A 16,011-nucleotide genomic window follows, 5' to 3' on the forward strand; every position below is an offset into this window, starting at 1 on the left:
AAGTAGGGGCCCTGTTGGGGAGAACCGACCGGTTGTGGGCGCCCACTGGACCACAGGCAAAAGTCTGTGTGTTTCATCTAGACGCTTAACTCAGGGCTGACTTCAGAAAGTTTCTATTAAATCATGTATTTCAAAGAAATATTTATTTATTTGAAAGTAAGGATTACACGGAGAGAGAAGGAGAGGCAGAGAGAGAAGGAGAGGCAGAGAGAGAGAGAGGTCTTCTATTTGCCAGTTTACTCCCCAATGGGCCGCAAGGGCCAGAGCTGCGCCGATCCCAAGCCAGGAGCCAGGAGCCAGGAGCTTCTTCCAGGTCTCCCATGCAGGTGCAGGGGCCCAAGGACTTGGGCCATCTTCTATTGCTTTCCCAGGCCATAGCAGAGAGCTGGATTGGAAGTGGAGCAGCCGGGACTTGAACCAGAGCCCATGTGGGATGCCGGCACTGCAGGTGGCGGCTTTACCCACTACGCTATGCTGGCCCCTACTAAAGCGCTGCTTCTGCCCGACCCTGTTTGGATACTAACGGGGGAGTCACTCGTGGGAGCTTGGGGTCCTCCATCAGTTGGGAAGAGGACCCCTTCAATCAACCAGAGTCCCTCTCCCCAGTACAAGTCCCTTCCTCCAAGCCCACGGCCCACCTGCCCACACAGCTCTGTCCTGAGGGCTGTGCTCAGCCTCCAACAAAGGGATGGATTCATTTGTTTGGCTGAAGGTGCCTCTGGGTGGGGGGTGGGGGCTCAGTTAAGGGAGGCAAAGAGCATCCCCAAGGGCCACAAGTGAGGAAGCTGTGTTCTGAAACACAGCTAAGTCTTCTCTCACGTTTGCCATAGATTCTGGAATAAAAGACCCCTGGCTCAGCCCTCCCTCTCCCCGTCTCTAACTTCTGGACCTCAAAGCTTCATATTCTGATCCTATCATCTACCAGGTTATTACTTTAAAAAAGATATGTTTATTTGAAAGGCAGAACAAGAGAGAGAGATAGAGATAGAGAGAGAGAGAGATCATCTGTTGGTTCACTCCCCAAATGGCTGCAATGACTGGGGTTGGTGCTGAAGCCAGGAGCCTGGAGCTCCATCTGGGTCTCCAACGTGGGTGGAAGGGGCCCAAGTACTTGGGCCATCATCGGCTGCTATGCCAGGCGCATTAGCTGGGAGCTAGATTGGAGATGGAGCAGCCGGGACTGAAACCCGTGCTTGGATATGGGCTGGCGCTGTCGCAGGTGACAGCTTAATCCACTGTGCCACGATGCCAGCCCCACTTTAAACGTGCTCAGTGATAAGACGTGGGATGCAGGTGACACGCCTGTATGGTGTGTGCAAAGATGTTACATGTTATTAAGGGTAGGAAAACACCTGTGTGTCCACAGAAGAAGTGGAACATTCCAGCACCTCTGGTGCCACTTAACTTATTATCGGCTTTTTTTTTTTTTTCCTGGCACGCACAGAGGAGTGTGTATAAGGTGCAGGGCCCATCCCAGTCCCTTGTCCCTTCATGCTAATTAGCCAAACCACCAGGCGAGCTGCCTGTGCTGTGTCTAGAGGACAAGCCTCTGCAGCTCTCCTAACGTTAGTGTTGTTGGTCTCCCCTGCAGAGCCCAGGTGAGCGTGTGTGTTATTTCAGGGTCGGATGAGTACTTTGCCTCCCTGGGAGCAGCCCCAAGGCCCTTCCTGGCTGGCGTTCTCACCCCAAATGCTGCTCTCTGTCCTGGAGGCGGAGGGCTCTGTCACGAAGAAGTAGCAGGTCACAGCCCCTGGCCTCAGCCACACGGCCCGGGGATTGTCTGAGTCACTGGCCAGAGTTACAAAGCTCAGACGGAGCACTCATTTCAAAACTGCATGGGGTTCTTGCAAGAATGAATAAGCCACAAAAGCAGAAGGCTGAAGCCCCAGACATGTGGCATCCTTGTCTGGAAACTTCCTGCTGTCTGGTGAAGATGGACCAGGGCAGAGGCAGGTGGGTGGGCAGCCGTGGGGGTGCAAGGGAAGTGGAGGGGATGGCAGCCGGGGACCGCGTGGCATCCATCAATCTTGGCTTACTGTCCCACGGCCGGGTTTGGAGGGAGGACAGCCCCGGGGCTGCAGCCGCTGGCTCCTCTGCGCTGGGGCCCGGCTGCTGGGGACTCCGTGCACTTGGCTCAGTCCGGCCGAGTAGGTCTTCCATCTGCGGTGTGAACGGATGTCCCCACCGGCAAGGACCCTGCTTCTGTGTTTGTGCTGGGCCAGGCTGAGACGGTTGCCCTAGAATTCCAGGAAGTTGATAACAGAAAGGACCTGGGGAGTGTCTGGCCCACACCTTCCTTTCCTTGAGGATCCTAGGGGTCGGGAGGGACTTGCCAGTGTGAAAATCAAGGTCTCGGATGAAGCTCCTGGCTCCGGGCTTTGGCCTGGCCCAGCTTTGGCCTTGGCAGCCATCTGGGGAGTGAACCAGCGGATGGAAGCTCTCGCTCTGTCTCTCCCTCTCTCTCTCTGGAACTCTGACTTTCAAAACAAATACATAAATCTTAAACAAAGGATCGAGGTCTGCAGCCAGCTCCGTGTTTTATTGGCTGAGTGCCCTTGGACAGTCACTGGCTGTCTCTTGGGGTGCGTTTGCTGCTCTGCAGAATGGGGTACAGAAGTCCCCTTTTTCTGCCAGGGGACACGTCCCAAGAAGCCCAGTGTGCGCCGGAAACCACACAGAGTATCAAGCCTTGCCTGCATATACCCTGCTTGTCCCCAGTACCAAGGAAGCTTGATTTGTAAATGAGGCACAGCGGGGACCAACACCACCAGCGAGAATGAAACCCAGCAGCGGGAACAACAGGTTGCCCAAGTCTTGGGGGCGTGGCCTCTCTCAAGTCTCGGGGTGTGGCCTCTTGCGCCAAGTCTGCTCCTCGCTGCCCTTGAGTGGGACTGGGGGGCACAGCTGAGCGCTGTGCGGGCTGCGGACCAGGGGAGACCGCTGTGACTCCCAGCGCCACAGACCCCAGCGCTCGCCCCAGTCCTGCACCCCTCAGAGTGGTGCCGGCTTCCCTAGTGTGCTCACGCCTGCCCCCACCCCAGCCGCGGGCTCAGCTGGGTTCTTCCAAAGGCAGCATCTAGTACACAGTGGGTGGTGGATACAGGGTAGCTTTTTAAAAAAGATTTATTTATTTATTTGAAAGAGTTACACAGAGGAGAGAGAGAGAGAGAGGTCTTCTATCTGCTGGTTCACTCCCCAGTTGGCCACAATGGCAGGAGCTGTGCCGATCCAAAGCCAGGAGCCAGGAGATTCCTCCGGGTCTCCCACATGGGTGCAGGGGCCCAAAGATTTGGGCCATCTTCCACTGCTTTCCCAGGCCGCAGCAGAGAGCTGGATGGGAAGTGGAGCAGCCGGGTCTTGAACCTTTGTCCATATGGGATGCCGATGCTGCAGGCCAGGGCAGGGCGTTAACCTGCTGCGCCACAGCGCCGGCCCCTCTAGCAATCACTTATCTACCTGCCTCTCTACCTATCAGTCATTGATCTACCACCTATTAATCTTTTTTTTTTTTTTTTTGACAGGCAGAGTGGATAGTGAGAGAGAGAGACAGAGAGAAAGGTCTTCCTTTTTGCCGTTGGTTCACCCTCCAATGGCTGCCGCGGTAGGCGCGCTGCGGCCGGCGCACCGCGCTGATCCGATGGCAGGAGTCAGGTGCTTCTCCTGGTCTCCCATGGGGTGCAGGGCCCAAGCACTTGGGCCATCCTCCACTGCACTCCCTGGCCACAGCAGAGAGCTGGCCTGGAAGAGGGGCAACCGGGACAGGATCGGTGCCCCGACCGGGACTAGAACCCGGTGTGCCGGCGCCGCAAGGCGGAGGATTAGCCTGTTAAGCCACGGCGCCAGCCCCACCTATTAATCTTCTATCACCAACAATAATTACATCACCTGTCTACCAGTCATCTATCTACCCAGCTACACACCAGTCATCTGTCTATATCACCTGCTGACCATCTATCTATGCGTCTGGCATATATGTGTACGCACACACACACGTGCACACACATACGTGTACACACATGTGTGCATGCACACACACGTACACACGTGTAAACACACGTGCACATACACATACGTGTACGCACACACACAGCTGTGTTCCAGGGTGCGATTCCATCCCTAGCTGAGATGTGTGTCGAGGCAGTGATTCACAGGGAGCTTTCTTCTTTGTTTTTCGTCTTCCAGGTCATCCACTACTCAGCACCGGCACACTGCTCGAACCACAACCCCAAGCCCCGTTGGGGTGATAAGTCACGTCACCCCCAGGGGCCTGCCCAGGGCTCAGGCCCGCCTGTTCACCCCTGGATTTTCAGTTCTGCCTTCCAGGCCACGGTTGCCTGGCCTGGCCCCTGCAGGTGCTGTCCCGATTTGCTGGGACCAGCAGGACTGGCACTGCACTTGCCTGGGGGGAGGGGCACCGTCCACCTCTTTGCCATTGGCCCAGGGCGATGCTTAGTCCTTCCAGGCACGTCTGAAACCAGACGTGATGTGAGGCCAAAAGGAGGAACATCCGCTCCGGAGAACAGTCGAGAACTGTCACACAGAGCCAGGCTCAGACGGCTCAGGGGTTTCAGAAGAGAGCAGGGAAGGCTGTGTCACTCAGGGGGCCAGGTGTGCGTCAGATGGACCGGGGCTCCTTGCATAAAAAAAGTCACGAAGGTTTTAGAAACGGTGACCACAGAGCACTGGACCAGACCAGGCAGGGCCGTGTGTGACGGCACGGCTCAGCCCACTGAGAAGCCGGCTCGTGTGGCAGGCTTTCTCATCAGCTCCATGTAGCTCTGGGCTGCCCATGCCCTCACCCCCAGCTAGAAAACCCCAGGTGTCTCCACCCCAGCTGGCTCTGATGCCAAGGAGGAGGGGGAACGCCCCTCAGTCCCGGAGAGCTTCATTCCTGGGCCCTCATCCCTGCCCCCAGATCCGCCTCTTCCCTGCCTGAGTGACAGCTGAGCCGTCTATGTCCGTTAGAGGAGAAATTCTACTCCCGGCCAGAGGGGGCGCTCTGGGTCCACAGCCGCTGTGAGCCAATCACGCTGCAGGCTGACATCAGTGCGTTCCCTAAGTCCAGTCATTCAGTCTTCAACACTAGCCCACCTGATCCGCTGGAGCACATGAGGCCACACACAGGGTCCCCAGTCCCTCCCACCCCACCCAGTTCAGCTGGGACAGTGACAAGATCCGTTCATTGCTTATCTGCCGACTGCTCACTACAGGCTTAAAAATATTGAGACCCTGCCTGGCCCAGGATGGTCACGGGGACAGCTGCTGTCTTGCGTGACTATCCGACAGCTTGCGATGTCCCCCTCTTCATGGGAGAGTTTTCTCTCCCACCCTTGACTCAGAGGGCTGGGGTGGGACGGACCCCACTCTCAAGGGTGGCCTGGGACCCAAGCTTGAGCCAGCAACATATGTCCATCCTCCGGCCATGGTGACTGGTTCAGGGATGGTCGTGAGACCGCCACAGTCCCCAGTGGGCATTACACCTAGGATTTCTCTTCAAAGTGGGAACTGTGGGGGGCGGGCCCGTGCTGTGGAGTAGCGGGTGAAGTAGCCGCCACCTACAAGGCAGGCATCCCATACGGGTGCCACTGTGAGGCCTGGCTGCTCCACTTCCAATCCAGCTCCCTGCTAATGCTCCTGAAGATGGCCCAAGTGCTTGGGCCCCTGCGCCCATGTGGGTGACCCGGAAGAAGCTCCTGGCTTCGGCCTGGCCCTGTCCATCGTTGTGGCCACTTGGGGAGTGAACCAGAGGATGGAGGATCTCTTTCTCTGTCTCTGTCTCTCTCTCTCTGAAACTATGGCTTTCAAATAAATAAATGAAACTTAAAAAAAAAGAAAAATATCAAAGAACTGGGACTGGTGTTGTGGTGTAGCAGGTTAAGCCACCACTGTGACGGTGGCATCCTGTATGGGTGCTGGTTTGAGACTCAGCTGCTCCACTTCCGATCCAGCTCCCTGCTGTTGTGCCTGGGAAAGCAGCAGGAGACGGCCCCAGTACTTGGGCCCCTGCACCCATGTGGGAGACCCAGAAGAAGCTCCTGGCTCCTGGCTTCAGCCTGGCACAGCCCCAGCCACTGCAGCTGTTTGGGGAGTGAACCAGCAGATGGAAGATCTCTCTCTCTCTCTCTCCCTCTCTCTCTGTAACATTGCCTTTCAAAAAAGCAAACAAAAAAATCTTAAAAAAAAAAAGAGAGAGAAGTCCCTGTGCAGATGTGATCTGGAGTTGCTGGTGATCAGGTGACCCCATGAGTCTCCGCCCATCTGTGAATGCCAGGCCACAGGAACAACGCTGAGAGACAGTGACACTGATGTCCCTGTTTGAGTCCCTGGATCAGCTGGGCCGGACGCCAACAGCAAACCCGGGTTTCTCAGGTACAAGAGTCTGTGAATTCCTCTTCCTCTGCTGCTGCTTCTTCGGCTTGAGGCAGTGGAGTTGGGTTCCGTCCCCGGCAATCAGAACGGTCCTGAGCACCAGCGCTCACCTCTGGTCAACAACAGGTCTGCACTGCGAGTGCTCAGTGTCGCAGAAATGAAATGAGACAACCGACGGGCGCGCACCCTGCACGTTGCCAAGGCACCGTTCGAATGCACGACCCAGGACGCACGCTTGGCTCATGGCAGAGCCGGGACGAAAGCCCAGCTGTGGCACCCCAAGCTCGCTCTGAGAATGTCAGTGAGCAGGCGGGGTGGACCGGGCGGTGGACCTCAGGGCACAGGGGGGAGGTAGGTGGTGGACGGTATGGCAGTGGCCAGGGCTCCACGGTGTTGCCTCCTTGTGTGTTCATGGAGGAGACCTGGCTTAGGGCACGGAGCAGAGGGAGTCCTGGCCACGGAGATCAGGGGGCTTCCTTGCTGTCTTTGCCACACCTCTTTGCATGGGCTGGGCCAAGCTGCTCTCCAGGGGCCAGGGCCCTGGCATCTTTGTGCTTGGTTGGATGTTTTTCAGCTCAGACCTCTGGCTGGTGGGGCAGGGGCTCGCTGGCCGCTCTGTTCCTGTGTGTCGGGCCCTGGGTGTTTCCTGCGGGCACTTGTCAGCAGTGCGCTGGGGAAATGTCTTCCATTCTTGGATGTGGGCTTCCAGGGATCTTTGTCTTGGGGCTCTCCTGGGGATCAGTGGGTTTTGTGGGTCAGTCGGTTAGGACTCAGCCTTGGAGAGCTGTCGGCCTTGGCCCTGGTCTCCTACCATGTGAGGCCCGGGACTTTCGGGGAGTCTCGCTGGGCACCAAGGCCTGTTTTGTCACTTACTTGGGCTGAGGTCGGTTGTGGCCTGAGTCACCCCTTCCTGGGCTGTCCTCCGGGATCCACCCTGCTGGCCAGACGGAGCTTTCTAAGTCTGGGGGGAGGGGGTGACTCTTGTCCCCAGCAGAGCTATGGTGAACTGGTTCTCAGGATTCTCAGCCGGAAGCATCAGGTGGCTCGGGGACCACGTGGAGGGTGGCAGTGGGGTTCAAGGAAATGACCCCGATCAGCTTTTTCTTTCTCCCATGGTTCTCAACCCTGAAACCAGAACGCCTAAGGCCCTGGCACAGGCACTGAGTTAGATGGAGGCTTTGGGCGTGGTGGGCGGTGTTCCTGAGAGGACTCCTCTCCTCCACCGCCTTCCTCCCTCTCCACAACCAGGTCAAGTGCAGGACATTCCCAAGGTCAGACACAAGTGGTCTCTCAAGCATTGCAGGAAATGTAGACTTGGAGAGGACAGAATCGTAGACCGGACCCGAGTCACCGGTAAACACAGCCGAGAGTGGCGGGCAGAGGTCAGGGTGGGAAGAGCCAGGTGGAGGACGAGGGGCCCAAGGGGCCACGACCGAGGCTCCTGGTGCAGAAGGGGCCGAGGGGGTGGGTGGCAGCTCATGGTGGAGCCACGGCTGCACACGCCAAGCTGATCGCATCGCACAGCTGAGTGCCCTGGCCCTTTTCTTCCCTGGGTGTCCTGCTTGGCAGGAAATCCGCTGACTGTAGCGTGTCTTGGCATCCCGGGCTGTACGTGAGTTCTGTGGGTTTGGTGATCACGAACTGGAGACATGGGGCCCCTCTGGGGTGAGTGAACAAAACGGATCCTACAGAGCTGGGGGCCGCACACTGGGCTGCAGTCCTACCCTGCTGTGATGACAACTTGTGGGCCCCTTGGCAGAGCCCCTCCTCCCCTCCTGGCTCCGTCTTTCCCCATCCTCATCTGGTTTGACCTCAGGCAAGTTTCTTACTGTCCCTGTGCCTCAGTTTTTTTTTTTTTTTTTTTTGACAGGCAGAGTGGACAGTGAGAGAGAGACAGAGAGAAAGGTCTTCCTTTTTGCCGTTGGTTCACCCTCCAATGGCCGCCGCGGTAGCGCACTGCAGCCGGCGCACCGCGCTGTTCCGATGGCAGGAGCCAGGTACTTATCCTGGTCTCCCATGGGGTGCAGGGCCCAAGGACCTGGGCCATCCTCCACTGCACTCCCTGGCCACAGCAGAGAGCTGGCCTGGAAGAGGGGCAACCGGGACAGAATCCGGTGCCCCGACCGGGACTAGAACCCGGTGTGCCGGCGCCGCAAGGCGGAGGATTAGCCTATTGAGCCACGGCGCCGGCCGCCTCAGTTTTTTTTTTTTACATCTGTAAAATAGGATTATGATGCGGTTGCTGTAGGATTCAGTGAATAGCTGTGAAGTGGGTAGAACACTCCAGTGCGGCATAGGCTCTGCTGCCGTTACTTGAATGGCCCCAGGACCGGCTGTGACCTTGAGCAAGGACAGCTTTTGCCCTCCGTTTCCACGCCTGTAATGTGGAGTTACTAATGACACTTACTGGAAAAAGCATGTGATATGTGTACAGTGTCACAGCTGCTAGTTTTTTTGTATGTTGCAAAATTCTGCACAGAGTATTTTTATCATTTGTTGTAACAGTTATTGGGCTCACTGGATCCCTCTTGACTGTAGTACGGAGATGACTTTTAATATTTTTCAGTTCATGACCTCACAAAGCCAGGGAAGGAGGAAGGGTCTGGGTATAAGCAAAGACTTGGGACTTCCCCACCCCCACCCCAGAGGCAAGGGGGGCCCTGGGGCTGCTGCTGAGGCTGGGGCTGGCGTGGGTTGAGTCTACACCAGTGGCTTCATTGCTTCCAGGGGTCACATGGCTTTTGGAGTGAGGCTGGGGAGGGGCTGAAGAGCAGGTGTTGTCTCTGGGGATGCTGCTCTCTGATTTGCTACAAACAGTTGCCAGAAGTGGTGTGCACACAAAACTCCAACAGGGGAGCATGGCAAAAGGAGAGGAAAGGTTTGCTCTGCTTTTAAAAGGCCCCTAATAGGGCCGGTGCTGTGGCGCAGTGGGTTAAAGCCCAGCCTGCAGCACCAGCATCCCGTATGGGCACTGATTCGTGTCCTGGCTGCTCCATTTCCGATCCAGCTCTCTGCTATGACCTGGGAAAGGTGTAGAAGTCCTTGGGCCCCTGCACCCACATGGGAGACCTAGAGGAAGCTCCTGGCTCAGCTCTGGCTGTTGTGGCCATCTGGGGAGTGAACCAATGAATGGAAGACCTCTCTCTCTCTGGCTCTACGTCTCTTTGTAACTCTGTCTTTCAAATACATAAAATAATTCTAAAAGAAAAAAAAGGTCCATAACAAAAGATAGGGGTAGACAGAGAACAAGAGCACAAGCAAGTCTGTGTGTGTGTTCAAGTACATGTGTGTGCACGCATGTTTGTGCGTGTGTTTACCAGGGACAGAGGACTGGGAAGCCAGAGGAAACACGAGCTCAAACTCAGCTCGCTTCCAGACACCTGAATGCAAGCCACAGGTTGTTCAATCCCATCTTCCTGTTGATGGGTCAGCGCTGTGGTGAGAGGCAGAGATGAAGAGAAGGGAGGGAGCAGCCTCTGGCGTCGAGGCCTGGGAAGTAGGGGTCATGGGCTGGGAGAATTCGTGCTTTATTACGTGATTTTCCTTGCACTGCTGTGGTCGGTTCTGGGTAAAGGTGTCCTCGCCTGTCGCTTGCTGTCCCCCTTCCTTGCAGACCTCCCACTTGGCTTCAGACACCCCCTGGGGAGGCAGACGGGAGAGGGTCCAGGGCTGGTCTGAGCTGGGGACTTGGACTGCCCATGAGCTCTGCAGGTGAGCCAAGGCGCTGTGGGGCCTCTTGTCACCCGGCAGTCTTTAGGGACTAGGAGCATGCTGGGATCAGTTTAGAGGCACTTCGAAGCCCAGTCCCACAACTTCTAGCAAAGTGGGGCTTCCTGCCCCCGAGATGAAAGGAGTCAAAGCTTATGAAAGAAAACATTAGTGCGCAGCGCCAGCGACGTGTTCAACATTAGTGCCCAGCGCCAGCGACGTGTTCTCACAAAGCCACAGTAAAGGGAGAACGCCCCAGGGAGGAGAATGACTGAATCATCCTTGCTTCCTGCTAAGGTCATCCCAGAGGGCCAGCCGGTGCCACTCCCAGGGCAGTGCCTGCTCCCGCAACTGGGCAGGACTGGCCAATTAGCCGAAGGAGCCCCAGACGGCCCCAGACATCAGTGATGTAATGCACACTTCATCTACTGAGCTGTAGGCCTTCAGACCGAGAGAGAGAGGAAAACAAGCCAACGGACACATCACGCAGGGAAAGGCTGGCTTTTCTGGACACTCTTGTTCCCCCCTGAGCTGGGCACGGAAGTCTGGAGGGCAGTGGAGCTGCTGCTCTCACCGTAACTGTAAAACCTCCCTGCCTGCAGGGCATGCGTTTCCCTGTGGACGTGGATTCTTCGGTCATAGGGAGAACGATGGAGGAGAACAGAACGGAGGGTACAGCCTTTCCCTGGCTGGTTTGTCTCTCCCTGGCAACCTTTCCTAGCAGGGCGGGGCCGTGCTGCTGTGCCCAGCTGAGAGGGGGAAGGCAGGTGTGTGCAACTCTGCTTCTCCTGGTTGTTAACATTAGTCAGAGGCCACACAAGAGCGAGGTCAGAAGTGTGCTTTCAAACTGAGGGCAGAAGCAGCCCCTTCTCCCAGGGTCCCCCCCGTGGCATCATCTTGTACCTTTCTTCAGGCATTTCTGAGACCACACAATATCCTAGCCACTGGTGAATGTGCCTTACAGCCCCAGCTTGTCAAAGGTAAGGACCACTTTTTTAGTGTGTGTGTTCTTTAAAATGCCTCCTGTACCTCCTTACGCGTTGGAAAAGGACAACACGTTTGCCCCATGAACAGATGAGTCATGGGGACAGCTGGCGGATGGAGAGTCACAAGATGAGCAGAAGGTGGGAGATAGAGACAAGTGCTAGGGAGCAGGGGGCGTGGTAGACACCACCTCTGTGCCTTTGCCAGTCACCCTGAAGTGTGAGAGCAGGGTCAGAGGGACTTGGGAGAACAGAGATCTCCCATCCTTGTCTTCCCTTTTATTCATCAGTGGCCAACTCTGGATAAATGATGGACAGGCCATGACTTTCCTCTCCCTGATCTTTCTGAGATGCTGTGGGGGAGGCTGTCCTTGTTGGATGAGTAGCTGTCTGCCCTCTTGGAACGAGGTTGGCAGAAGGGCATTCATCAGAGCTCTTGGATGGTGAATTAGGAGCCCCTCAGCTCTGCTTCCCAGGCATCGGGGCCAAAACTCGCCCCTCTCTGCTTCTTCTCCCAGAGCTTGGAGTCAGGCTCCACCAGGGCAAGAAGCCAATTATAGGCTGTCCCTGAGCCCCTGGCTTGCAGAATTGTCTTTGATGGCCCATGAGGTTGCTCCACTGTCGGGAGAGGCCTGAGAGTTCTCTGAGGAAGACAGCAGCAAGGGTGTTCACCCGTCTAATTATTGAGTTGCATCAAATATTCAACCACTCTACAAACTCCAAGCAGGAGATGAGCCCAGTGTTTGCAGGCAATTCCCAGCTTCCAGCCCACCCTGAAGGAGTCCTCTAAGAGTTACTTGGGCTCATCTGGGTCAGGCTGCAACTCTTGCAACCAGCTGAAGAGCAAGTGCTACTCAGTGCCAATGAATTGGTGCACATCTTTCCTCTGAGAGAGTTTTAGTAAGAGGTTTCATCGTGCCCCATTCCTCACCTCTGTTATGTTTTGGATAATAGCTTAGGTGTTCTCCAAAGGCCCATGTATTGGAGGCTTGGTCCCCAAAGTCTTACATTGATGATTAATGGATTAATGTCAATGACTGATGGATCAAAGGTGGATCTAATTATGATGTATAGGAAGTGGGCCTGGTGAGAGGCCTTTAGGTCACCAGGGGTTAGCCTTGGGGAGGTAGCTCTCATAAGATGTTGGTTATATAAGCAGAGCTTGGCTTCCCTCTCTCTCTGCTCCATGGCTCTCCACCTGCCCCCCTTTCACATGGTCGGCCATCCATTGCCCTCATCAGACACCAGATCGGGGGGCACCTGATCTTGGACTGTGAACCTCCAAAACTGTGAGGCAAAGTAAAACTTCAAGAAGCTCCTTTCAGGTATTTTCATTATAATAATAAAAGCCTGATCAACACGGCTCCCATAGAGTTGAGATATTCACTCTAGGAAATCAGAAGTCATGCTTTTTGTATGGATGGGTCGTGGGGCTGTGCCTGTGAACTGTGTGTTTCTGAGGTTTCTGTGTGTGAATCTGCTGCTCTTCTCACAAAGCTTTGTCATTTTAGATGAGATTAAATATGATTCCTACCAAAATTGCTTCAGAGCCCAAGATGTATGTCCCAATAGCAACCACCATGTATTGAATGCTTCATATATTCCAAAGATTATATATGTGCTTTCCATTGTATTATCTAACAGCCTCACTCAAAAAGCAATAAGCCAGAGAGCAGGCATTAACCTGTGGGCTAAGATGCTTGCATCCCATAACAGAAGCTCCTGACTCCAGCTTGCTGCCAGTGCAGACCCCAGGAGGCAACAGTGATGGCTTAAGTAACTGGGTTCCCGATACCCTTGTAGAAGCCCTGGACTGAGTTCCTGGCTCCCAGCTTCAACCCTGGCCTAGCCCCAGCTTTTATGGGCATTTTGGGAATGAAACAGTAAATTGGAGCTCTGTCTATCTGTCTGTCTCTCTCAAATAAGTAAATACAACTTAAAAAGCAAGGACTTGTGATTATTTTATAGTTCAGAAAGCAACTTTTACAGATGTTGCTCAAAACCACACAAAGGATTGAATTGTTCAAAGTCTGAGGTTTCATCCACCACACAACAGTATCTCTCTGGCAGGCTTCTTAGACTAGCCCACATAACACTTTGCTGCTCTGTGAAAACACTGGGTGATACTTATTTCTCTCCAGTGGTGAGAAATAAGGGAGAAGGGGGAGGGTATGGGGGAAGGGAACGCAGGGTTTCTGGGAAGCTGGCAAGATTCTCCTTCATCTTGGTAGCACTTGCACCTCTGTTCACTTTGTGCTAACCCATCAAGGTGTACACATAAGATGTAAGCTTCTTTGGGTTTTCAATAAAGCATGAATTTAAAATCTATCAGGGGTGGGTGTTTGGCACAGCAGTTGAGTTATGGTTTGCGGGGTCTGCATCCCATATTGGAGAGCCTTGGCTTGAGTCCTGGCTCCTCTGCTTCTGATCCAGCTTCCTGCTATGTGAATCCTTGGAAGCACAAGGTGATGACTCAGGTGTTTGGGTCCCTGCCAAACACATGGGTGATCCAGATTGAGTTCTGGACTCCTGGTTTCAGCTTGACCCTGGCTTTTGCAGGCATTTGGAGACTGGACCAGTGGATAGAAGATCTCTCTCTATCTCTCAAATAAAATCAAAATAAACAAATAAGTGAAAAAAACTGCTAGCAACTAAAGTTGGAGGGTATTCCTGCCTCTCTTTCATGGCCAGCATACTTTATTTAATCAACAGGATTTCCTTGGATTTTACTATATAGCAGCTTCAAAATAATAAAGTATACTCATAGATTGATCATTTAAAGCATACACACTTAACGTGGATCCCCATAGAAAGTCATGTACAGTCATAAATCAATGTTAGCAAGTGGCTTTCAGTCCTATATAAAGCTGCAAAGGTTCCCTTCACACACATGTGTCCCCCACAAAGGGTATAAGTGTCACTTTGAATGTCAAGGTGCACACAACCAGCTTAAGAGACTGAACACTTACTAGCGGCAAAAAACCACATGTCTTAGAATCTGTCAGAACTTGTTGGAACAGGTTCTCCATCTCTCTCTCTCTCTCTCTCTCAATTTAGTAGTGATCAATAAACCCAAAGGAAGCAAAAGTTTTTAATGGGCTACATCCATCTCATGTGTGGGTAATTGAGGTGGAAAAGGCTACTTCCAATCAATCATTTGAAAAACTGAACAGCACATCTTTCAAAATAGACAGTTATGTCTTTATGAGATAGTTTATATAATAATAATAACTACAATGATTTGTAATTATCTTGCATGTGTTTTCTTCCATGGTTAGAGTTGCAATCTTAAAAAACACAGAACTTACCCCAATTCACTTCAAGTTGTGGTGGTTGTTAGGAAATTTTCTCCTTTTCTGTACCCTAGGGGCTCAGGGAGCTGGGAGAAGTCACCTGGCTGTTCAGATCTACAGACCCACTTTCTTCAATAGCCAGATTTCAGGACCAGCCAGTATGGCACAGAGCTGTGTGTCTAAAACTTTACTGTGAACATTTGCTTACAAGGCATGTTGTTAAATTGCAGATTCAGACCCAGAAGATCTGGGATGGGCCTGAGAGTCTGAGTTCTGACCAGCTCCCAGGAAATCTCAATGCTGAAGCTCCATGGGCCACACTCTGGTGGGAAGTTTAGCAAGGATCTAGAGAGATTACCAGACTTGGAGTCATAATTCCTGGGTTTTAGTAGCAGCTCTTCCCCTTACAAGTTTGTTCTCTTGGGAGAGTCACTTTGTCTCTCTGTTCCCTCAAAATGAGCTGTATAATTGAGGAGGAAGATGGATCAAGCTTGCATTCACAGAATTTTTAGAGTGATATTTTGGTTTAAAAACTTCAAGTTCAAGACCTTGTACAGCCTTGCATATAAACTGGGATTGGCAAAGTAGGGAATATCGGAACTGTAGCAGGAAGGCATGGCCAAGTTAGAAGAAAGGATTAAGAGCAATAAGAATTTCTTACGGCAAATGTAAGGCTTTGATTCTTTCAAACTGGTAGATTTTGAATTACAAAGTGTTATCTGGAGAAAGAAAGCTAATTTTTCTCAACAACCACTTCAAGAGGAGACCTGCCGCACAGAAAATTGGGTTGCATAAGAAACTCGAATGAGAGAAGCAGCAAATAGGACAGAGCTTTGAAATAAGCAAACACTATCAGGAGGCTGTGAGTGAGTCACAGCTTGAGGGCATCTCTCTGGAGCCACAGGGGAGTCTGGTTAGAAAACAACAGTCCATCTCTGCAGCAGATCATGCTATGTCAGGTACCAGCCAAGCTGGCCATTGCTACCAGATCTAGCGGGCTGGAACTTGTGAGGCGTGGTTGGGAGGATAAACACAGCCCCCTGCGGGGTCGGGGAGAGCCAAGGTCCTGGGGAACGCGGTGAAAGGAACGCAAGTAATTTAGCTGAATGAACGACGCTCCTGACAATCCCAGCCTATGCGGAGGCCCCTCCCCCAGCGCTTACGCGTCGGTTTTGAGCAGCGAACAGAAAGGGTTCTTCAGGCTCACAGACACAGGCTAGTTTCTCTTTAAGTCCCAAAGCAAAGTCAAGGAACTGAGAGAACTGGTGACGGCGCCCTCTCCCAGCGTTGGGACCGGGCAACGAGATTTGTACCTTGTGCAGAACGTGCTCGTTGAAGTCGGGGCCAGCTCCCCCCTGGTAGGAGTCGGGTCTCTGCAGCTCCATGCCCGGCTTGGAGCTCACTGCTTCCCGCGGTCCCAGCTCTCTGCGTCAGCGCCCACAGCAGCTCGGTCCGGGCTCCGCTGAGTGCGCCTGGCGGGGGTCTGAGCCCCGCGGGCCCGGCCTCATCCGTGTTCAGCACCGGACAGCTCCGCGGCGGTTCAGCACCACGGACAGCAGCAAACCCCCTCTGTGCACCTGCAGCGGGAGTTGCGCTCCCAGCGTGGTCTCGTGACTCCAGGACGCTGGGAGGGACCCAGGGCTTGAGTCCAGCCGGTG

At 53.8% G+C, this 16,011-nt stretch overlaps 1 protein-coding gene across 1 annotated transcript in view; it reads right to left on the reverse strand.

Moving 5' to 3' along the window:
- The window catches only part of RAB37 (RAB37, member RAS oncogene family), a 54,959-nt gene extending 39,221 nt beyond the window's left edge, over positions 1–15,738 (reverse strand). The window contains exon 1 of the mRNA XM_062216426.1: positions 15,667–15,738. Coding sequence (XP_062072410.1) covers positions 15,667–15,738 — 72 coding nt within the window. The remainder of the gene's footprint in view (positions 1–15,666) is intronic.
- Positions 15,739–16,011: the final 273 nt, after the last annotated feature.

The sequence above is a fragment of the Lepus europaeus genome, chromosome 18 (assembly GCF_033115175.1).
Source record: "Lepus europaeus isolate LE1 chromosome 18, mLepTim1.pri, whole genome shotgun sequence".
Lineage (NCBI taxonomy): Eukaryota > Metazoa > Chordata > Mammalia > Lagomorpha > Leporidae > Lepus > Lepus europaeus.